Here is a 25,174-nt window from a genome sequence, read left to right on the forward strand (position 1 = left end):
AAACCCCATCTGATTTGGGAGCAGTAGGGACTACAAAACCTGCACTACGTCACAAATACTAACACAAGACTTACATTTCCACTACCTTTTTGGCAAACATGGATCAGTTCAAGCCCAGAGAGACAACCAAACATGCACTTTGCAACATGGCTCTTTCTTCCCTTCACTGACAGTCTCTCCACTTCCATTCTTAACTGGAAGAAGGACAGTGTCCTTCCTCAAGACCTTCCAATGGGACCTTCTCTTCTGGCTACCTACACTGCCTCCATGAGGTATCTCTCTGGATCACTCTGCCTTGAACATCAACCCTGCATCAGTCCTGATGGCCAAAGATTTAACTCGAAAGGAGGAGGAGAGTCTCTTAAGCTGTCATAGAGGACAATCTCAGCAGAAGTTCCCCAAAATAAGAGACAGGGTTCCCTCAAAAGGCACAGGCTTCAAGCCATAACCAGTGGTTAGATTTGGTGGGTTTATAGTGTCATGCCATGCTAGCCAGGCCAACAGACATGGACACAACTCTTCTTCCATGCTTTATGGAGTGCCAGTAAATTGCTTTTTTTTTTTCCCAAGACTTCTGAATTTCTGTACTGGGATTTCTGTATTTCCATTTCAGTCTCTGCTAAGAAAAACTCTCCCTTGAGCACATTATGCTGCTTTGTTCCCTCCTGGGAGAAGTAAACTTTCTTCTGGAGATAATTCATGGACACAGAGGCCTGGGAGGCAACATATCACTTCATCAGCAGCCAGCATAGGTAGCAATGGTGGGAAAAATTCCCACCTATGCCTGGCCAGAAAATTGTGTCCCATCTTATGCACCAGAGATTTGAAGAAGGCAATACAGACACTCATAGTCCCCACAATAACAACAGCCTATTCAGACTAGCGAGAAACCCCAGGCAGGCTCTCATTAATAAAAATGTACAACTGTGTATCACCAAAGTTTCTGTCCCTTCCTGGGCTCCCTGTTAAGCTCAGTTTGAAGGCTCTGACCTCTTTCTTAGGCCCATCCTGGTCTGGAGCTTACAGTCCAAACTGCCTGCCTGTCCTGGTGGAAGCACAACCTCTCCACGTGGAGATCCTCCACAGCAGCAAGCAAGAACCTGAACTTCATGATAACAGCAACCAGGTTGGGAGGACACAGGACCTGTGATATCACAGACCTGCTTGTTTCCTCAGTTATCCAGGCCAACCTTTCCTCAGGAGATCCTTCCATGGTCCCACCCCCACAAACACAAATATAAAGCAACTAGCAAATAAAGCAAACAAATTATTTGTATTACTCAAGCTATTTCTTCCAGGTGAGTAGGGAGGGGGAGAGGAACAAAACCATACTTTTTCTCTAATTTATAGATAATTCATGCAAGCCATGTGAATACTAGTTTAAAAGCTATTGGTTGTATATAGAGAAAACAGGCAGAATGACTTCAGCAGATAATTCCACTATCTTCTGTGCCTCAGTTTCCTCACATGCAAAGGGAGTAATAGCAAGAGTGTTCCAGGCTGATTTGTTAAGGATCTGAGCTGACAAGTTTCAAAACCAGTGAAAAGTGTAGTACCAGTTTTAGTGATAACACATTTGGCCCATTTTAGCCCAATTATTCTGCAACCCATCATTCACAGGCACAGGTACAAAGTAATGTGACTCATATATTACACAAAAAGCCTGTCCTACAAGCATCTTTCTGGGCACATGGTAAAGGCTGAAGCATAAAATGTAAAATGGAGACTACCTCTGAAATCTCATGTTGAATCCCTTGTGCTTGTGATAGTCTTTATTATATCTTTTTATTTATTCTTTTTTCCTTGCAAGTCTCCCACAGCACAGCTACTACAAAGAAGAGACAGAGCTCACTGAGTGGGTAGCAATTCAGTATTTTCCCGTTATTCTAATTTAGACATGGCAAAGTGCCTTATTTGCCACACATCATTCAAACGCATCACTGAATGCAGAATACTAATTTCCTCATGGTCTTTTTCTGTGGTGCTATTTTGCCATAATATCTCAGTGCTTTTAATAGATGTTCTCCAAGGGAGGCAGGTGGGGTCGTTATCTCTAACAGCAGTGAAATCAGACACAAAGAGGTTAATGTCAAAATGGCCAGAGCACCCACTAATTTTGGCTCCCTAATTTGCAATGCCTTGAATTAGCATTTCCCCAGCTCTGTGCATGTTGAGAGCAGAACTCCACACAAAACCAGCCCTGCACTTCTGCAAGTTGGACCTCAGGTGTCTCAGACTAAGACCCCAGAAAATGAGAACACACCAATTAGTGGCCACCCATGGAAATACTCATTTATATGTTTTTTTTCATATCACACAGGGACTCGTGGCAAAAGGCAGGAAAAAGCCTAATTATTCAAAGCAGTATTCAATTGCCAAAACATGAGACCATTCTTCTGTTTTTGAACAGCCCCCTGCCCAATTCAATACTTAACCTTCATCATTGGCAGTAAAGGAAACAGGAGACCTATAGAAAACACCTTTGTTTATGGCAAAACTCATTCAGTCCCTAAGTGTACTCCATTCTGTGCACTGAATGAGACAGGGATCCTAACGAAAAAAATAGGTACCAGTATTTGATCTTATAATTAAGGACCTCATCATTCTGCCCACACATGAGATGGATAGGCAACCCTTTTAATTAATTCTCTATATTCTAAGTGTTTTACTTTGAAAACTCAATGTATGCTTAACAAAGGTGTTTAATATCTTATTTTAAAAAATGTAAACTAAAAGGAAGAAAATAGGAAGTTTCATCATTTGAAATCATAATGACATTTTCTTTCCTTATATTGTAAAGGCGCAACTGTTGCTTATTAAATGGCTGCAAAACTACACTTTCAAAACTTTATTCCTCTAATCTTAACAGATACAGCCAAATAACAAATTTTTAAAAACACAGTGTCTTTTTGAAGAAGACCCCTACCAAGAAAATTCTTATCCAAACAGGAAAATATCATCAAAATTTTATATAGTTGAAAAGATTGTCTTCGACTGTTACAATTTATCTCATCCCCCAGAAGCTGGGTAATCCTGACTATATGCAGGGTGCCTAGTCCCCCCTCTTGCGTTGTGTAAGGGCTTTGGAATAAGTAAAGAAAGGATTTCTTCCTGGTGATTGTATGGACTCAGCACGTGATAAAGGAAGATATCACTGGTCAGCTTTAGTTCTTCTATATTCTCATGCAGCAGTAGCTCTTCTGCTGCATGATAATACATCCGGTGAAGGTGAATATTATATCTCAGCATGTTTTAGTCAGTATTCTCAGCAACCACTGCGACACATCATAATGGGAGCAGTGGGGATTAAGCACTGAAGGTGAGTGCTAGTAGGGGTACAACACTCCAGTTGGGAATTTCTGAGTGACTGCCATATAAATGCTTTGAGACAATTCATATCAGGCAGGTAGAAGAAGCCACCAGCTGATAAATCCCTTGTAATAACTCTCTCCTGAGAATGATGAAAAGAGAACCTCAGTGTGGAGTTCTAGCAGATGTCTGTGTTCAGAAGACATATGTTGGAGCTAAGTCTAGGAAGAAGGTGAGATGCCTTGCAGAAACCACGGTCTTAAGTCCACTAGAAAATATGGGGAGAACTAAGGCACATCAGTATCACGGTATACCAAATAAATACCTTTTGAACCTGCCTGTAGCAAATGCTGCAGACAGAGTGAGGCAGGGAGGCATCTTCAGTTTTGGATCCCAAGCCCTGAACCCCTGCCCAGAAAGAAACAACTATAGCTCCTCTCCAACAGCATGCAGTAGATAGGTATTTATCTAGTATCTCATTTAGCTTCCCTAAATGACAGGAGATGTTGATTCAACTCTCTACTATACCTGAAAGGTCCCAAGCCTTACCTTCCTCCTACAGAAGACTGTTCAGAGTAAGCTGCCTGCCCCTAGCTTTTCCTGCTTAAGCACTTGGGCTTTTTTAAAAAAATGGAAGAATAAAATAAGCATGAGGCCAGAGACAGAGAGAGCACAGAAGTAAATATAGCTTTATAGCCTACTGGTTAAGCACCCTTCTGCAAGAGGACAGATTGGGTCCAGTTCCTGCTTCAGTGAATATTTGATACTAATAATACAAAATAGTGTTGAGAGAGCACAAAAAATCATTTAGTCCATCCTCTGGCCCATAAGTACCTCCTACAGCCCTTCAGTGATTGGAGCTGCCATAGTTTTCTCCGTCTATTCCAGTGCATCACAATCCTTTTGGCCTCTTCCTAAAGTCTAGTCTGAATCACTCTAACAGGCCATTAAAGACCATTACTCCTTGTTTTATCCATCCTGAACAGGAAGAACAGGTTATTCCCATTTTTCTTGCACTTGCAAGACTAGCACCAGCCTTATTCCTTTAAGGTTAAACAACCCTAATTATTTCAGTCTTGCCTTACAAATTATATTTCTCTTGACCACCAGCAATTCTTACTATCCCAGTCTGCACTCTCTATCAGTGGACCACACTTTCTTAGAGTGCAGTGCAAGACCAAGGCATGACATTTCAGCTGAGCCTTATTATACATGTGCTCAGCTGAGCTAAAGACTTAGTAGATGTGTCTTACAGCCTGTACTCCCATTTGCACAACCTTGTAAGATGATGTTTTCCTTTATGACAATAGAATGATGTCCTAGACTAACGTTGGACTTGTGGTCATTTAGAGACCCCATCTTGCCTCCTGGAGGATGCCTGTTGGCTCCCATGAACAGCTGACTGCAATTAATTAATCATTCCCATGGAGAGCACTTTATATTAGCTCTGATGCTGTTCAAACCAGGTCCTTGGTTTGACAAGTTTGTCTTGAACTCCAGTAATTCCCACTAGCCTGTAGCTCATTCATACCATTTGCAGATTTTAAAACCCACTTCCTCTACACAGTTATCCAGGTTGAAATTAAAATAGTAAGTACAATATATTGAATGAAAACACAAAGTATTAGCAGGCCACACCTCAAGCTTTTGGCAACCCCCTTGGTAGAGTCTTTGTTTCAACAGGAAATCAGTAAGAAATGCTCATGGAGTAGGATTATCTATATCAGTTCTGCATCCCTGCTGTAATGTTTCCCTTTGGATCATGTTTCTTTGCTTCACTTACGATAAAAGCCTGTTAGATAATGTCAAAATCCTTACAAATGACAAGGTATGACAACTACTTCCCCTGTATCCACAAGGCTTGTTACAGAAGAAAGCAAAATTAGTTTGACATGATCTATTCTTGACAGATCTGTGCTGGCTCTTAATAATCTCCTTTATTTGATTATTTCCACCATTTTTTTTTCTAGGAATGAAGATAAACTGAGTAGTCTGTAATTTCTTATCTTCTCATTCTTTTTTATCCTTCTGACACCTCATCCAGCCCTTGTGAGTCTTCAAAGCATTCAAAGCTCATGGTTCAGAGACTGCTTCCATCAGCTGTGTAAATAAGCTAGAATGACTTGAAACAATCATCTTACATCAGTACATCCTGATTTGTTCAGCTTTTCCTAGATTCTGATATTCCTTCTTTGTGGCTCCTATTAATTATTTTAGCCATCAGCTTGCAGGTGACCATGTTAATGGAGACATGCAAATTGGGCATAAAATGCTTTGGCCTTATTGACAATGTATAATGTAAAGCCTTAACCAAAGGTTTTCCCTTCCATCCATGAGTATCATAAACACTAAGGTAGAGAGTCAGGATGATATTCTTCCACCCTCTCACTCTGGCCCAATTAATATTTTATTTGTGCAAAATAGATCAGCTTCTTCAGGAAACACTGGTCCCAGTATATTCTGCAGTCTAACAGCACATTTTCCTGGGAGATGGGGTACGGATGTACTCAGACAGAGATTATATATTCACCACATCTCTGGGTAAATACTTAAACCAAAGTGTTTCTGGATAAAAGGAAGGTAGTACATTCCCTTCCTCCTGAATGCATTCTGTGTGGACACTTGACCTGTGTGCTCTGACAACTTACCCATTTTGGGTGTGCAAGGAAAACAACTGGAAGAATACTTCATTTGTAGATCCCATGGTAGCTTAGCTGTTAAGTAAGTATTAGAGCTGATTATTGCTTATAAAACTGAGGATCATCTAGGCATGCCAGTAAGCAGCCTTTAAATGTTTAGAGGACTTTACAGGTGTAAGTGTAATTATCTTAGGACTTTAGGCACCTCCACAGTTAGAAAGGAAGGAAGCTCTAAAGTTCTACAGCCTATGACAGACACCTCTAAGAAGGCAGTTCAACTTAAAACAATCTCTTCTGTCTCATTTTGGAAGAACGGTAAAACACTGTGACACATTTCAGACTCCTCTTGTCAGCCACTCCCTAATTAAAAAGTAATGAAATTCTTCAAGATAAGGCACTGTCTTATGGCATCTCCTCCTGAATCTCCTCTCGAATCATATGACTCAAAATAAGAGAACAAGGAACCTAGGGAAAAATGAACTGATTTTTAAAGAAAGACTTGCTGAAAGTTCCTATAAGTCATTAGGGATAATTTTTTCACTAATTCGTCAATTCTTTTGTCTTCCACAGAGTCTTGTACACTGGCATCAAAATGGAGGGTTCTTTTTGCTCCATATCTAGTTTTACCATATAAGAGGGAGCTTACGGTATTGATTCATATATTAACTTAGCTAAGTATCCTCTGGAAGCTATTCAACTTCTGTTTACTTCATTGAGGTTCCAGTTAGCTTCAGTTCTTCATTTATTTTAGGGGGAGATCTTTTTTTTCTTGTTCCATACATCCTTTCCTTAGGATGTAATCTCTTCTAGTTGGTATTCTGAGTGGAATTTAGAATACAAGGCAAAAGCCATTTGCTGCATCCTTCTCACACTTTTGATTGCAATTTTAACAATCAACATTAAACATCAATTTTCTGTTGCGGGTCTCTGTCCTCAAAACTCTATATAGGGCTTGAAGTTCCTCTGGGTCTTCCACTGGAAATGCAAAGGGCAGGAAGGGTTAAAACCACTGTTTTTCATCTTTGATCAGGCAAGGTCTCCATTCCAACAAATTCTAACTCAGCCTTTGCAAGGTGCTAGACTGACTACTCCAACATAACAAGCTAAGAAAGAAAATCTTGACCCTAAGAAAGGTGACCCCAGTTGGGAGGAATCATGGAATCATTTGGGTTGTAAGGGGCCTTTCAAATGTCATCTAGTCCAGTCCCCCTGCAATGAGCAGGGACATCTTCAAGTAGATCAGGCTGCTCAGAACCCCATGCAGCCTGACCTGGAATGTCTCCAGGGATGGGGCATGTGCCATCTCTCTGGGAAACCTGTGCCACTGTTTCGCCACCCGCATTGTAAAAAATTTCTTCCTCATGTCCAGCTTGAATCTCCCCTTCTTTAGTTTAAAACCATTACCTCTTGTCCTACCACAACAGGCCCTGCTAAAAAGTCTGTCCCCAACTTTCTCATAGGCCCCTTTGAAGTACTGAGAGGCTGCAATAAGGTCTCTCCGGAGCCTTCTCTTCTCCAGGCTGAAGAACCCCAACTCTCTCAGCCTGTTCTCACAGCAGAGCTGTTCCAGCCATCTGATCATTTTTGTGGCCTCCTCTGGCCCCTCTCCAACAGGTCCATGTCTTTTCTGTACTGAGGGTTCCAGAGCTGGATGCAGCACTCCATGTGGGGTCTCACCAGAATGGAGTAGAGGAGGAGAATCACCCATTTCAGTGTAACTCTCCAATCTACAGTGAAGTGTCCCTGCTGAGGATAAACTTTTGGTCCAGCTTCTAAAAGCCCCTTTGCTTCAGTTCCCCATTGTTCTAGTTCCCTATTGTTCCAATTCCCTGTCGTTCCAATACCACCTCCCAGAGGCATCAGGTGCTTCTCAGGCACAGTCAAGCAGGTGATGCTCTCCTTGCATTTTCTCAGTGGGTTACTCCCAGCAGTGGACTTCACTCTTACATGAAACTAAATGGCTGCAAATTTTACTGCCAGCAAATCAGCAAGTGATACTTGTTTCTTTATGTCTGTCCTTCCAAACCTAGATGATTTTTGTTATTTATAAATCCACCACCAAATGCCTTACTCCTAAAGCTGTGGGCAGACAGAAGGAATGATACAGGATGAACAATGGTCAGTTCAAACCCACTGCGGTTTACATCATGCTGGTTTCAATCTGAGCTGCAACAAATGACTGTCCTTTTGTGCAAAAAAGCAAAGCATGCTACCATGCCACCCAAGCCATGAGTACTTAACATTGCAGATTTATAAGGTCATTTGATACTATTAATAAAATAAATGGATTAGACTCTATTCAATAGTCTGATGAACTGGATGCCAATTGAAAATAGTCTTAAAAATTATAAGAGTAATCGAAGCTGTAAATTATTCTGGTGATGACCAATTATTAGAAATCATCCCAATTCATAAAAAGCCTGAAGTTCCTGAGACCACAGTTTCACTCCTAGGCAATTATAAGAAAAGTGGAAACAAATTAACTTCAGAGCTATGTTCAGATCCAAACACACTGCCCTGCACCCCTAAATCTTAGGGGCATTCAAACCAAGTGAGTAGGATTTTTTCAAAGCCTTTAGCTTTACTAATTACTAGCCCTTACAGAAAGGTGTCTCCAACAGAGAGAATGTTTAAATATTGTGAGATGTCCCAGCCTTCTATAAATAGAGATATACTGTGATTATGGCTGGAATTAATTCAAGAAACTTCAGAAATAAGATGAGTAATGAATGGAACTGACATTTATTGGTTATAATTTAAAAGAATTCAAGTACATCCTGGCTTCCCTTTTGAGGCATCAAAGCCAAACGAACCTGGTGGGAGGAAGGCAGGCTCAGGACATCTCTCTTGGGCCAACAAGACAGCTGGAGCACAGCCTGCCACCCAGCAGGAGTATTAACAGCCAAGGGACAAGCCCAGAAGAAGAATGAACCCCCAAGAAAGCAGCGATGGTGACACTAGTTTGTACTGTATGCATTGCTCTGATGGCAGCCATACCCCTCCCCAGCTGCCTGCTGGGGGCGGGCAACTTTTTACCTATGCTGACAGCAACGTGACAGGTGAAGATGCAGCACTTTGCTGTCTCTGTCCATAGGTGCTCATTTGCCGTCGCTGTGACAGCTGCACCAGTGGAGGAGAACTGGGGAAGCTGCGAAAGCAACTGGAAGCACAAAGGAAGAACCCATATAGTTTTTCCTCCCACCAGCTTCCCTTCTGACACCAGTGCCAGGCAGGGTGAAGCGAATAAGACCCTGGTGGTAGCGGCTGATGCTGCCAGCAGGAGTCCCCAAGAAGCACAGTCTAATGGAGGGCTGGCACCCAGCTGGAGAAGAGAAGCAGCAGCAGGAGGACTGCATGGTCAAGAGAGCAGGAGGAAGGCGAGTAGCAGAACAGATGGGGAGAGGAGACAAAATGAATAACAGGCGGAGACAGCGGGATCAGTGTAACTCCAAAAGCATGAGTTCCTTTTGTTATATTAAAAACAAGTCACTGTTTTCATTACACTATTCCTCTACCCCGTACACTTGTAGGTTGCTACAGGCTGGATCATTATAGTGGTAGGGGAGCAGCTAGCACACTGGTGAATAGCAGGGAGAAAACTAAGTTGTAGCGCTACTCTCAGACTCTAACCCATAGGAATAAAGCCTGGGTCTGGGATGAAAATCAATGGTTTGTGTTAAAGGAAAGCAAGTGGCTAATAAACATTCCAGCACTGCAGGAGTGACTGAGGACAGCTAAAGTAATGCTTTGCCTCTCTAAAGTACCTCTCACCTGAGAGCTACTGAATCCTTTTTTTCCTACACACTAGTTATTTTGTTTCCAAATTAAAAAGGCATCTTGCAGAGACTGCCATGACAGGCAGAGAAACTGTGCTTAGATCAATTCAGAAAGCAGGTTAATAGCACTGCTAGGAAGAGAAACCAGCTCTCCTGAAACAAATTCCTATATACTAACTACGGGCCTGTGGTGCTTGAAACCTTGAAAAGCCATGGAGTTTTACATACACACTCAGCAGGTGATAGAGAGAGCCCTAAGGAAATATAAACACCTTCTCCACTTGATGCCATCAGAGCTCTGAGGTTACATGTCACCTCCCGGTGTGCTCAGGAGGATCTTGGAATTATAGATGAAATTAATGTGGATGGATTCCAGACTTTGACTTTGGACTTCAGGTTTTGAAAGGTCTTTCACCCAGATACCTGCTCTGGTATTCCCACAGCAAGGCATTCTGGTATTTCCACCAGCAAGGCACAAGCACCTTCCACTGAGCCTTTCTGGATGCCAAATCTCCCCTTACCAGCCCAGCATTCCCCTGTGTAAAGTTACTGGGCTATGGTTGTTGCCTTACAGCTGGTCACTGTGCTTTCAAAACTCAGATGCAGCTGGGTATGGACTGCTGCTAAATCTATCCCTGAGACTTGTCAGACTCACAACACACAGGGGAATCACACAGTGACTTCCAAAGGGCACCCACAAAGAGAGCTGCCATCAAAAGGTTTCCCATCTCCAGGTGCCTTTAGCCTGGAACTGTCACCAGAGCTACCATTCATTCTCAAATCCAAATAAAGCCCTCCCTGTGTAGGGAGGAAGCCAAAGCAACAGAAGAGATGCAAGTCATTGATGTGCAGGAGGAGGGGACAACAGGAGAGTTGTACAGAAAGAAGGACGCATGGGCCAGCAACGCATGGACTGAGCAAGCAGTAGTCAGTGATGCACCACCAGTCTACTGGAAGCATGCAGAGGTCCTGTATTATACTTGGTGCTTTTGCTTCATACTACCTCAGCCAAAAACAGAGGCAATCTTCAGGCTATGCCAGCTGTTTTACCTGTTGATACACCAGTCCCTCAGCATATACATACCTGCTTGGTACAGACTAGGCTGTTCCTACTCATGCCCCACATCCTCTGCACATGGAGCAGACGAGAGTCATTGAGGGGAGCACATGCCCCACATCACAAGGCCAGTGGATGGAAGCAAGTATACACATCCTTGATTTATGTCTTGCAAGACTATCAGCCTGCTTTCATCTTGCAATGGGCAAATGGGCCAGTTCACCTTCCCACTAGCACAAGAAGGCCTTGCAACTTGTCCACTGCCAGCAGCGGGGAATTCCTGCTCTCTGGGAAATGAGGAGGGAGAAATATAATGTCTGTGCAGGGTGGCTACTAGATTCTGGGATGGTGTCGCACAATCCATGACAGTTGGCTTGAAATAGAGCAGACTTGAGGTGAAACCTCTTTGCACTTTCTCCTTCCAGTCAGTCAAAGCCACATGATTGGCAAAGGGGTCCTTCTCATCCCTCAACCCCAAGCGATGCCCACCCTCTCAGGATGGCATGGGCAGATGCTGGAGCTACAGCCCATTTTCTTATCCTCAGGCAGGGAGCAGCTTTGAGATCATCTGGTCACCCTCCGCATTAGGCCAGGACAAGCCCTCAGAAAATAGATGTCATTTCCTCAGGTTGCACACGTGTACCCAGACTGGCACAGACAGATAGAAGATTCAACACAGCCCTCTCAGTGGGGATGCCTCTACGTACCAGTGGGTACTGCCTGACTGTTTTTTTTGCTGGGACTATCATTCAGGTGCAAGTGGCAATAGGCAATTTGGATCAACAGACTGGTTTCTTTCCCTCTAAGCATTACCACTCTTCTTCTCCCCCTGGAAACTCTGCCTGCAATTAGTTCCCTAGGAGGGGGCTTGTCTGTGCCATTAAGAACAGTTACATTACGTGATCTAGGAGAAATCAATGTCTCTAATAGTCAGCAAAGGCAGTGGAGAAGGACAGGGTGATGGGAGGGGTGCTTCTCTGGAGACACTCTTGTCAGGAGAAATCCCAACGGTATCGCCGCAGGAAGAGAAGTAGTAAGGACCTGGAGTAATTAAACTCAGCCATTGTTTACGGGAAGAAGCACAGAAACTACACGGTGTCTCTCAGAAAGGCAGAGGCTAGCCTTTCCCCAGGTGCAGATGAAATGCCTCTGCCCTGAAGTCAATGGTCTGTGGTGATTTACATCATGCTGGCAAGCAGACGGAGGAGGGGCGTGGATGGATGGACACCTTTCCTTTAAAATACCTCTTTTCCTTTCTCCATGTTGGTGTTTAAGGATAAGACAGTGTCCTGCAAGTTTTGAAGAATCTGGATTGTGCGGCATAATTAAGTTATTGTAAATGAGGTCCAAGACATTTTAATATCATGAGGCTAAAAAACCTTAACTCTGTGTGTATCCTCCTCTCTCTCTTTTTCTCCATTTCCTCCTTCCTGCACACCTCTGCAGTTCCTGGAATGACAAGACACCTCACCAGCTGGCTGTAATTGCTAGAACAGTTCCCTAATGTTTTCTGCTTCTCCAATTGCATTAAGCTGCATCTTCAGAGGTACAACCCTGTTTATTCATGCTGCTCGTGTGGAAGGGGAAAGAAATGCAGACTGGCTCTTCCCCCCTCCCTTCTTTGATTTGATGGGTGTGGCAGGCTTAAACCTTTGCGGCCGCTGGCTCTCCAGCACAGGGGCGAGGAGGAGAGGATGGAATGGGAGGGAAACCGTCAGATATGGCTGGTGATGAATGAGACTCATCTCACCCACAAGTGGGAAACCTGCTTGCGGGTTATTGTTTAATCACTCATGCAATCCAATACTGAGCAGATACCCCCATAATGTCCATCTGTTCTAGTATGCGGTACATGCAACACTTGCATTTCTAGCCACCTATCTAACTATCCAGCCCTGTGTACTACTGACTTCATCTCTTGCTGGCAGTAAAGGTTGAGTTCAATTTTTCAGAAATTGCTTGACCCAGCCTTTCGCTTATGCCACCTTTTAGCAGAATGTTTTATGGGCACAGATTCAGTGCTGCAATCAACTGTAGGCAGAAATGACAACACCAAGCTATCTACATCTCTCATGGGTGGGCACAGTCAGTCAGATACTTCACTCTTCACATTGGCATCGCATTCAAAAGGAAGAATAATCTGCAAGGTACCAGTGTGTGAACATATTTGTCTTTGAGGGGTGGGAGGACAGACACATACTGGCACACCTAGACACATATGTGAAGAGATTTCTTCCACGCCCAAGCCTGTAATTTCAACATTTTGCTCTTTAGCTGCCAGAAAGGCGAGACACCAGGGGCTTCCCCTGAAAAATAATTTGAGGACAGCTGTCTTTATTTTGGGAAGGAAACTCTCGCCTGCACTTAAGAACACATTCCATCTTCTTCTCCCTCAGAAAGGTCTGGGTGGGGACAGAGGAAGAGCAAAAGCTGAAAACCGATGTCTTTTTCTTCTCCAAATTAAAGCTTCCTCTGGTGTATCACCAGCTTTGCTGAGCACACAGCTATATTGCCGTTTTAGCAATGGTGGTGTGTATTCAGGTATAGAAGCAGGAGTTGGGCTCTGAGCCCAGGAACATCCACCAAATATGCATGGGTAGTCACATTCAGGTTGTATGGCTGCAAAAGGATCAGAAAGCATGTGCGAACAAGTGCATGTGTGCTTGTGCATATATGTGTAGTACAGATGCGAGCGACCAGAGAGCGGAGATGTGTGCTGCACATGCACACGCAAAGGGGTGTGTACCATGCGGTGGATTAATGTACAGAGTGGGAAGAGAGGACTATGTGCGATCAAGACACCTGCATGCCATGCATTTCTAAATATGTCAGAATACAAAATGACAGGAGTAAACCCATAGAGATGTAAAGAACAGATGCATCGGAATATTATTCAGGAGCTTTAATGCCCAAGCTGTGATGGTATGGGCAAAATTATCTTCTTCCCCTACCAAGTCTCTTCTGACTCCTAAGAATCCCAGAGCTACCTACTTTATTTTAAAATCCGCTGTGCACCTTTGCCCACTGCTCTGTCACGCTGCCTCTCTGTCTGCCTTCCTTCTCCTCCTCTGCTCTTTTTATCCCATATTTGCCAGCTGAACGTGCTCTGTTGGCTGGCTGCAACATGTCCCCCCCCCCAGCCACCACCACCTCCCTCCAGATTTTAGTGAACGTATCATTAATTGCAAAGCATTTGAAAAAACCTGCATGGGAAAAAACACTGGATGACGCAGGGTCTCTTTCTATCCTGTTCACCTGCCCCTCCCCATTATTCTACAAAATTGCGCCTTCATTTTATAGCACACACATCTCCATTCAGAAACACATTTTAACCTGGATTTTCTTTCAACACTGTGCAGTTCTACAGTAACCGGGCTTATTCACATTAGTGTGTTAGGCTATTGCTCCAGAATACTGCAGTGCTATATTGTAAGAGATATATAAATGTATGCATATATAAAGAAAGTAACCAGTATGGTGCCATACCTAAGATTGAGTTGAATTGTGCGCTCAGAACGAGGACCAAAGCTCCTTGTTGCTACCTACAAATCCATAATTCAGAGAAGTTTCCAAAATGCTTTACAAAGATATCTGGGGCCAGTCACTGCCTCAAAGTTCCAACTGCATAAATCCAGCATCCTCCCAAGGAAGTCCAAGAGGTTCAGCCAAAATAGGCTCTCTTGATCAGGAGCACGTTTGGGCTTTCACACAAAATAAAAAGGGGAAGGGAGAGGGAGGCATGATCTAACTAGTGGGGTTTTTTTTCTATTTCATTATCATTTTGGACATTAAAAATTTGGCACTGAAAACTAGCCACCACCCAAACCTTCTCATCATCCCAGTTCCCTTATAGGAAAAGACAGGTGGTACCAGTAAAGAGAATGAACTGGTTTCCAACCGGTTCACACTGTGAGCTTCTCTTATCCCACCCGAGTTCAGAGCTGACAGAGGCGTGGTCCTCTGTCTCTTTACCAGCTGGTGCACAGTTGTCTAACTGGTTGTACTATGAAGGGTATTGCAAAGAGGGTGATTTTCCTCCTCCCCTGGTTAATGCTTTTATTATTAATTAATTGCATTTTTCACTATAGCGTAGGTTGAAAAAAAGCTTCGGGTTGCTCCTGCTCAGATTGTTGTAACACAAAAAAATGAATGCACCTGTCCTCCGAGCCACCTCAGAGCACATGCACATAAAGCATTTCCCATTCATTGGAGCCAGGAGCAATAGAGAGTGTTCTGACCAGGGATCAAGGCTCACTGGGCATCCTTTCTTTTTTTGGCATAAGATGAAGAATTGCTTCCTTTATCTCCAAGGTAGAGCCAGATCTCACCACGTTTCCTGCTAGCCGCACCGCCCCCCCCACCCCCCATCCACACCCTCAGAACCACAGACACAAAATCCTAGGCAAGACATCTGCCCACTATTAAAAAATAATAAGAATAGAGGGGAGATTCTTGTAGCTCCCAAAATGTGGATGTAGGCCACCCCCCTTCCCCACATCACCAGCCCCAGAAAGGCAAAACAGTCGAGTGGCAGGGTGTGAAAAGACCCTTCAGTCACAACATGCTGAAGAATCGCGAAAGAGACGTCTGCTGAAAACAGCTGAAATTTCCTCCCCCCTACCCCAGCCCCTACCCCAGCCCCTCACACACTCAGCCAGACACGCACCCCACGGACACCCAGCAACCTGGGAGATCTCTTAACAGGAAGAAATATATATACAAAAATCTTCAGCTCTACCTGTTTTGTTCTTCTCATACAGCACAGCATGATCGTATTGTCCCCTTCCTTCCTTCTTCTTCCTTCCTTCTCCTCTCTCCTTTTCCTCTTCTCTCTCTTATCTCTCCCCCCCACCCTCTCCACTCCCTCCCTCCCTCCCTCTCTCTCTCTCCCTCTCTCTCCCTCGCTCTCTCGCACACTGCTCACACACACGCACACACACGCACACACCAGGGCAGTTAGCAGCAACTGGAAGGTCCACAGCTACTGCTCATCACACATGCACACGCTGCCTCTCCCTGCCTCCCTCCCTTACCCTTCCCAGAATTGTTCACCAGCTCTCCCCGACTCGTCACCTCCCCACCCCACCCCCACCCCAGCAGCCACCCCCCCAAGTCCCTTGCCAGCCTCATGAATAATTAAAATCTTCAATCTGGACCCAATTACCCAACGACTTTCCCACTGCACGGAGGCGACAGGGGAGCGGGGACACTGCAGACTGCGGAGGGGGTGGCAAGGGTGGGGTGGGGTGTGTCTGGGAGGCACCGGCCGAGGAGGGGAGCCCCCAGCCCCACTCCCACCCGAGCAGACGAAAACCCCAGCACCCGGCCATGGCCAGGAGTGCGATTTACGGGTGAAGAAAGAGTGGGGTGGGGTGGGCACGGAGGGGAGAAGAGGGGAGCGGGGGTATTGCTGTGGCAGGCGGTATATGCCATGTACAGGTGACGTACCGTAGGTGGGAGCTGCGAGCTGCATGGGAATCTGAAAATACAGTAAAATGGCTGTTAAAAATCCCCCTCCCCCTCACCAGCACACTCGCAAACATATATGTACATGCTGCCTTCTTCATATATGCAGGCGTAAACCCTGCATGGTGACATCCTGCAGCACTGAATGGGACAACTTTCTCCCTCATTTCCTCAGTCCATCCTATAGACCTTCTATAGGCACAGAAAATGATACTTCTGCAACAGATCATTATTTTTTTTTTTCCAGAATAGATTCAAAACCTACAGAAATCATCCTTTCCCTTCTATAGAGATCTCGATTAATTTCAGTGCCTAAGTAATTTCTACATCTATTGATCTCTGCCTGCAAATTGCTGTAAACGGTTATGAGGAAGATGTGCATGTTCACACACCCAGCCAACCCCCGTGCACGTGTGGGGACAAAAATATAAGGGTTTGCATACACAGAAGATCATGGTGATGTGTGAGCCCAAGTGAACATTAATGCGCGCACACACACCCCCAAAGCACGCATCTTGGAAGTTATAACAGCCTGTTTTCTCAGAATATATGAGCAGGGTAGTTATATCTCTCATTCTGAAAAAAATATTCCAGGAAAGAGTTAAACCAAAGTATGACAATGTTGAGCATGTTAAAAATATAAAAAGACTGTTGGATTTTTGGGATTTCATCTACCAAAATTCAAGTTTAGCTTATTTTATTTACTGTGTCTGGGAGGCACAGTCAGATGCTGTTCTCTTTTTTAGCACTAATGTCACTACATCAACTTCTCTGCCATGCCATGGAGTTATTTGTAATTTATTTTTAATGTAGAACTGCCTTGTCTTAAGTGATTATTAAGGCCTTTGCTCTTTAAATATATCTAAATACATTAGTAACACAAAGATTCACATGCAAGTGTGCACTTGTGCCAATAAGCGCATGCATATATAGACACAGTTTCTGGAATACCCCTCAGCGCAGACTCCTACATAATCATATTCAGTTCATATGACATCATTGCAGTTCCCAGTATTCCATATTTTTTAAAGGAAAGTAAACAGCATTTCAAAGAGAATCTATCTAGCTGTCTACATCTGTTGTAATTTAAGGGAAGTGCCTTTTAGGGTCAAGCAGGTATCAGTGTCAGGCCTGGCTTTGCAGCCTAGAAAAGGGAAATAATGGTATGATAATGGCATTCAGAGAAGATACTAAGCTGAGAAGAGTTGCAAACACCAGCTGACACAGAAGTAGACCAAAGGATTAAATAACAAAAATCAGATTCAGCTTCAGAAAATGCATGCAGAGAAATAGAGGGCAAACTATGCAGTCATAAAAGAAAACAGTAAGAAGTGGCAGAAAGCAATGGGCATCAAATTCGAGGAAGGGGTGTCTGTGACATACACCATGGCTGGTAACACCATACCAAGGCACTGAGGAACAGCGTAATGGCATTTTGAAATATGTCTATGGGATTTAGGAGCCTCTGCCCCGGCCCTAGAAGTTGCTGAGGGCTCATCTCCACAATGAAGTTCGTGTGTCACGGGCTTGTGGGCATTTGCTAACCCACACAACTGCTCCCAGTGCCCCTGGGAGATGAGACTCTCCCAGTCAAGCATGCATGTCCCCGTCTGAGAGCATCAGCCTGGACTTCCTTTGGTGACAATGAAGAGAAACGGGAACTTTGAGGGTGTGATTCAGATCACCCTAAAGCAGGAGCCTAAACTAGGTCAGACGAATCATGCTTCAGAAGTGTTTCAGAGGCTTGTTTTCCTCCCACTGACAAGTCCTTTTTAGGGAACTTCCCTGCTGTAGGGAGCCCTGCTGAGGAAAGCCTTCTCAGCCCCCATCTTTCCCAGACACCCGCCTGGAGAGGGGCAGGCTGGCCTTAACAAATAGATATGAGGCCCTGGACCCTGAAAATCAGGCAGAGGATAGACAAGAGGATCCACCTGGAGAGCCCCCTGGATCGACCTCACCTGCAAAAAGGATCACAACTGCAGCTGTAAGAAGAAAAAACAAAAGAAGAGTGGTAGTAGTTGGTGACTCCCTTCTGAGGGGAACAGAGGGCCCTATATGTCGCCCAGACCCATCCCACAGGGATCTGCTGCCTTCCTGGGGCCAGGGTAAGGGACGTTAATAGAAGACTTCCAGAGCTAATTCAGCCCTCAGACTACTATCCCCTGTTAGTAGTCCAAGCTGGCAGCGAAGACATCAACAGAAGAGGTACCAAGATAATTAAAAAAGACTTTAAAGCACTGGGTCGATCAGTTCATGGGACGGGAGCACAAGTGATATTCGCCTCAGTTCCTGTGTTAGCTGGGATGGATGAGGAACTAAATAGAGAGAGGAGTAGAAAAGCTCATCTCATCAACAGGTGGCTTAAGGATTGGTGTCGCCGTCAAAATTTTGGGTTTTTTGACCATGGTACCTACTCTCCTCAAATCAGATGGGCTTCATCCTTCTAGGGAGAGCAAGAGGACTATAGCCCATAAGTTGGCAGGGCTGATCAGGAGGGCTTTAAACTAGGTTTGAAGGGGGAAGGGATTGAAACTGGGCTCTCCAAAGACGAGATGAAAGATGGAAAGCCCGAATTAAGAGTGAAACCAGCAGCCCACTTGAAGTGCATGTACACTAATGCACGCAGTATGGGCAACAAACAAGAGGAGCTGGAAGCCATCGTGCAGCAGGAAAGCTATGACATGATTGCCATCACAGAAACATGGTGGGATGACTCTCATGACTGGAGTGCTGCTATGTGTGGCTACAAGCTCTTCAGAAAAGATAGGCAGGGTAGGAGAGGTGGAGGGGTGGCTTTGTATGTTAGAGAGTCACTTGACTCTGTTAAACTTGAGGTCAGCAGTGACAAGGTTGAGTGCCTGTGGACCAGAATCAGAGGGAAGTCCAACAAGGCTGACATCCTCGTGGGTGTCTGTTATAGACCACCCAACCAGGATGATGGAGATGAATTATTCTACAAGCAGCTGGCAGATGTCTCAAAATCGACGGCCCTTGTTCTTGTGGGTGACTTTAACCTGCCGGATATCTGCTGGGAGCTCAATACTGCACAGAAGAGGCAGTCTAGGAAGTTCCTAGAGTGTATAGAGGACAATTTCCTTCATCAGCTGGTAAATGAGCCTACCAGAGGCAAGACCCCGCTAGACCTACTGTTTACAAACAGAGAAGGGCTGGTGGGAGATGTAGTGGTTGGAGGCCGCCTGGGGCATAGTGACCATGAAATAATAGAATTCTCAATACTCAGAGATGCAAGGAAAACCATTAACAAAACCTCTACGCTGGACTTCTGGAGGGCAGATTTTTGCCTATTCAGAAGTCTAGTTCAGAGCATACCCTGGGAAACAATGCTTAAAAACAAGGGGGCCCAGGAGGGTTGGACATGCTTCAAGCAGGAGGTTTTGAGTGCACAGGAACAGGCTATACCAGTGTGCCGAAAGGCTAGCCGGCGGGGAAGACAACCGGCTTGGCTAAACAGGGAGATTCTGAATGAAATCAGAAATAAAAAGAGACTTTACCGACTGTGGAAAAAAGGGCTGGCTACTTATGAAGAATTTATGGAAATAGCTAGATCAAGCAGAAAAAAAATCAGGGAAACAAAAGTGCAATTTGAAGTTAATTTGGCCAATTCTGTCAGGGATAATAAAAAGTCCTTCTTCAAATATGTTAACAACAAAAGGAGGGGCAAGGAAAATCTCCATTCTCTGTTGGACTCTGAGGGAAATATAGTTAACAAAGATGAGGAGAAAGCTGAGGTACTTAATACCTACTTTGCCTCAGTTTTTACCAGTAAGACAGGTGGCCCTCAGGACAACTCATGTCTGGAGGTGGTTGACAGAGATAGGAACCCAAATAGGCCCCTTGTATTCCAGGAGGAAATAGTTGGTGATTTACTGAGCCATCTGGATCCTCACAAGTCAATGGGACCAGATGGGATCCATCCTAGGGTGATGAGGGAGCTAGCAGAAGAACTTGCCAAGCCTCTCTCCATCATCTTCCAACAGTCCTGGCTCACTGGGGAGGTCCCATATGATTGGAAATTGGCCAATGTTACCCCAGTCCACAAAAAGGGCTGCAAAGCTGACCCTGGCAACTACAGGCCTGTCAGCCTGACCTCAGTGCCTGGCAGGGTTATGGAGCAGATCATCCTGAATGGAATCACACAGCACCTTCAGGATGGACAAGGGATCAGACCCAGCCAGCATGGGTTTAGGAGAGGCAGGTCCTGTCTGACCAACCTGATCTCCTTTTATGATCAGGTAACTCACCTGGTGGATGAGGGGAAAGCTGTGGATGTGGTCTATCTGGACTTCAGCAAGGCCTTTGACACTGTCTCCCATAATATACTCCTGCAAAAGCTGGTAGCCCATGGCTTGGACAAGTGTACTCTACGCTGGGTTAAGAACTGGCTGGAGGGCCGGGCCCAGAGAGTGCTGGTGAATGGGGCTGCATCTAGCTGGCGGCCAGTCACTAGTGGTGTTCCCCAGGGGTCGGTGTTGGGTCCAGTCCTATTTAACACCTTTACTGACGATTTAGATGAAGGGATTGAGACCATCATCAGCAAATTTGCTGATGACACCAAGTTGGGAGGGAGTGTCGACCTGCTAGAAGGCAGGAGGGCTCTGCAGAGGGATCTGGACAGACTGGAAAAATGGGCTGATTCCAATGGGATGAAGTTCAATAAGGCCAAGTGCCGGGTGCTGCACTTTGGTCACAACAACCCCCTGCAGCTACAGGCTGGGCGCAGAGTGGCTGGAGAGCAGTCAGACAGAAAGGGACCTGGGGGTACTAATTGACAGGAAGCTCAACATGAGCCATCAGTGTGCCCAGGTGGCCAAGAAGGCCAATGGTATCCTGTCCTGTATCAAAAATAGCGTGGTCAGCAGGACAAGGGAAGTGATCCTTCCCCTGTACTCTGCATTGGTGAGGCCACACCTGGAGTATTGTGTTCAGTTCTGGGCCCCTCAGTTCAGGAAAGACATTGAAGTGCTGGAGCGAGTCCAGAGAAGAGCAACAAGACTGGTAAAGGGACTTGAGCATAAGACCTATGAGGAGAGACTGAGGGAGCTGGGGTTGTTTAGTCTGGAGAAGAGGAGGCTTAGAGGTGACCTCATCACTCTCTATAACTACCTGAAGGGAAGTTATAGCCAGGTGGGGATTGGTCTCTTCTCCCAGGCAGTTAGCAGTAGGACAAGGGGACATGGGCTTAAACTCTGCCAGGGGAAATTTAGGCTGGATATTAGAAAGAAATTCTTTACAGAGAGAGTGGTCAGGCATTGGAATGACCTGCCCAGGGAGGTGGTGGACTCGCCGTCCCTGGAGGTTTTTAAACTGAGATTGGACATGGCACTTAGTGCCATGATCTAATAAACGGACTAGAGTTGGACCAAGGGTTGGACTCGATGATCTCTGAGGTCTTTTCCAACCCAGTCGATTCTGTGATTCTGTGATTCTGTGATTCTGGAGAGGGGCAGGCTGGCAGCAGAAGGGCTGTGTTGGTGCAGCCAGCTAGGGCCAAGCCACCTCCCTGTGCACACCTGGGGCAGTCTCTCGTCACCTTAAGTCACCTCCCTTCATGCCCAGCCCCATGGGCACTCTACACTCTAGCTTGTTGCAAACCACTTTTGCCATGTAGACAAAAACCCCTTAATACGCTCCCTGTGCATGTAGGTTTAGGGGTTAGTTGCCATTTTACTACAAGTAACATCTGAGTTTCCACTGAATTAACCTTCTTATGTAGAAGAGCCATAAGCTGAGACCTAAATTTTCAGGGCATGTCAGTTCCTAACACCTCTTTCTTTCCAATCAAGACCCCATAAGACTTAAAATTCTTTAGCCAATTATATGTTTCTGAAAATCATATCCCCAGCATCCCTTGCCTTGCCATTTTGGCTATGTCATCACTTCAACCTGTAAGGTAAATTACCTGGTAACACAGATGGAAAAAAAAGGACAAGTCCACAGCATTGAAAAGGCCAAAGGGAATGAGAGGGAATTAAAGGTGCAAACTTCAGCCAGGGTATTAATGAACACCAGAAGCAAAAGTCAAGTGAAGGAGAGGAGGTGAATTTCTATTTCTTGAAGTCACCAAGTCAAGATGGGATGCTTTCATCCAAGCGACACTTTTGTGTCTCCACTGCACTGCCAGCACTGCCTCATTCAGCACTCCTTCAGAGTTTCTGGATAACACTGCATCGTGCAGGACAGACATGCCTTGAAAGGCCTCTCTGACCTTGGCTTTTGAATCTACACAAATGAAAGGAAGAACAGTTCCAAAGAATAACATGAATGGGGGGGCTGGGGAAGGGGGCTGGCAGGAGGGAGTGAACAATGACCATAGATTTTAAAAGCTTCATCTGTGAGACTTGACTAAATGACAGCTAAGGAGGTGGAGAAGCGTGATATTTCCAAAAGGCAGGAGCCTCGAGAAGTGGAAGAAATCATCTGGAGTGATATATTAACCCACTTTTGGTGTATACTTCACGTTCCCTCACTGTGAAGAAGGGTATGGTTTGTGTAAAGTAATTATTAAGACGCCTCCTTTAATTCAAAGCCATGTCTTCTATTTAAAAGGGTCCAGATCATTTCAAAGTAATGAAAAATATCAGTGGTTGCTACAACATAGGGTGTCTGGACTGAGAGATTAAAACAAGTGCTTTTTCCCTGTTCATTTCTGCTGCAATATTCAGCAGTCCCTGAAGTTACTCCAGCAGCTCAAGGTTCATACTGGTTCAAGGAAAAAGCATTTCAGTCCAGCTGCTAATTTAAGTTTAATAGTAACAGCTTAGATTCAGTTCTAGTTTGAAGAACCACCTAATTTCAACCTGTTTCTGGGACTGTAATCAGGCCGATTCCCTGGCCAGACAAAGTTAAATAAAACCAAGGAGGGAGGTAGTTTGACTATAAGAGCTGTCCCAGTGGTAAGTATGCTAAACTGAAGAGGCGTCTCTTTGAGAGAAGTACTGTGAAAGTCCTGTTACTAGGGATATTTAAAGCTTCAGTAAAAACAGCACTGAAGTGAGCGACTTGCTTTCACTGGGAGATAGACTGGGTTTTCTTTTTATTCATGTGTTCCACATATAGTGGTAGCCTCGCCTTTTGTTAGCCAACTTTCATGCTGAAGGGAAAAAAGCCAATTTTATAAAGATTTTTTAGGATCCTCATTTGAATAGGCATTCCTGAAAATCTCACTGTTGGCCCACTTGCATTTTTAGTCTTCTCAGCAGCTTTGCAATTCTGGTCTCATTTGGTCTCACTTTCAGTCATCTATGGCTTAATGACACAAAATAGTGCAGTACAACACTATGACCAAACTCCTTTTCTAAATGATTTAGACATAGTCATGAATCTTCGTGGAGGAGTACCTATTTTTCAGTATAAGTATCACTTATGTCAATTCACCTTGAATTTCAGTTAATCTTGAATTAGTAATAATAGAAAAGGAGACCCTAGTTTATTTTGACCTAAAACTGCTCGTATGCCACAGGTTGAAATGAGTGGCTTTAAACCCATGATTTTCAAAAGCTACAATGCCACTTACTCTTGCAGAGAAGGCTTTAGAAAATGCCAGTCCAGGAATGCTCTAATTCATTTAGTGCCTTTAACGACTGTTCAATTGCTTATCCTCCATGACGCTGAACACACAATGACATTAGCACCTGTTGCCATCATGCTAGTCAAAGAGATATGCACAGGTGCTCTGCATTTATTCCCTGTGATTTCCATTTTTCTTCCCATGTCTGCACAGCTGGGCTCACAGCACTGAAGACACCTGACTTTACAATGGGAAACATAATAAGAAATGGCCTCAATAATTTCCCTGTTGTTATCATTCTTAGAAAAAATGTGTTTTCTGTAAATTGCGTGGTGTATACAAACGCAAATATCTGAGAGGGAGCAAGGGTAGAAAGACTTTCAACATGCACAAAGAATAGTCTGTATGACCCTCAGGTCAATATTAATTATTATTGAGCTTCAGAATTATAAAAAATGCAAACACAACAGTTAAATCCTAGCACAGCTTAGTGCTAAAGACTGTAACTCTTCAATAAAAGGAAATCTCATCTGCTTATCTGTCAAAAAGAAAAATGTCATCACAGAAAGCAGTCAGCCCATCAGCTATTATTCTCAGTGTAGTTTCAATCTGCCATGGGGGAATGTGATACTTTACAAACCAAACCAAATATGAGACAGGATGACCCAAGAAGGCCCTTCCTGCTTCTCCAAGGACGCTCCAATATGTGCTGTCTGGTATATGCAGCAGTCCCTTCAGATGTAGCACAGGCTTAGCAAAGCAAGCTTTGATTGAGAACCAGTAGTAACCTGGCGCTCAGCATGGACCAATTTACCTCACTTCTGAGGCTGGTTCCATCACTTTGAGTCCTGCAGTGCCATGGCAAGCTGCTGTCAGCACCCAGACTGGCCACCTTACATTGCTACATGGTGGATATCTATGCTGCTCCATGCTGCGGGGTGTGATGGGACTGGCATGGAGACAAATGCCAAGGTGTGAGTCCTGCACAGTAACTTCATGGCCTGACTGGAGAAGAAGAGTCCACCTTGGTGCTCTTTTACTCCCCTCCTGGCTTCTTCAGTGATATAATATACTGCCATTCCCCTAACACTGCCCTGTGATACCAGAATGATGACATGACAGTATTATGGTGCAAATCACAATTTCCTGAGCCTTCTTTGGACCTCTTGGCCGTGCTCCACACCTGCCCACAACACCCCTTATTCAAGTCAGAGTGGGGGTGATGATCTGGGTGCTCCAGGACTTGGAACATGAGAGGGCAGAGACAGGTTCCTCATTCTTCCTTTCTGTCCTCTCAGCTGATAGGACTCCTCCTTCTCTCCGGCAAAACAGATGAGCTGAGCAGATCCACTCTGCATGAGGGAAGGTACATGGGGTATCCTGAACCCAAGAAATGGAC

General features: G+C 44.7%; 1 protein-coding gene across 1 annotated transcript in view; it reads right to left on the bottom strand.

The window, feature by feature from the left end:
* GAP43 (growth associated protein 43) overlaps nucleotides 1-15,607 on the bottom strand; it is a 58,187-nt gene extending 42,580 nt beyond the window's left edge. Inside the window, exon 1 of the mRNA XM_082061500.1 lies at nucleotides 15,520-15,607. Within this exon, the coding sequence (XP_081917626.1) occupies nucleotides 15,520-15,549 (30 nt within the window). The 5' untranslated portion in view covers nucleotides 15,550-15,607. The remainder of the gene's footprint in view (nucleotides 1-15,519) is intronic.
* Between the last annotated feature and the right edge of the window lie 9,567 nt (nucleotides 15,608-25,174).

Source organism: Streptopelia decaocto (genome assembly GCF_964273445.1).
Source record: "Streptopelia decaocto genome assembly, chromosome: 1".
NCBI classification, from domain to species: domain Eukaryota; kingdom Metazoa; phylum Chordata; class Aves; order Columbiformes; family Columbidae; genus Streptopelia; species Streptopelia decaocto.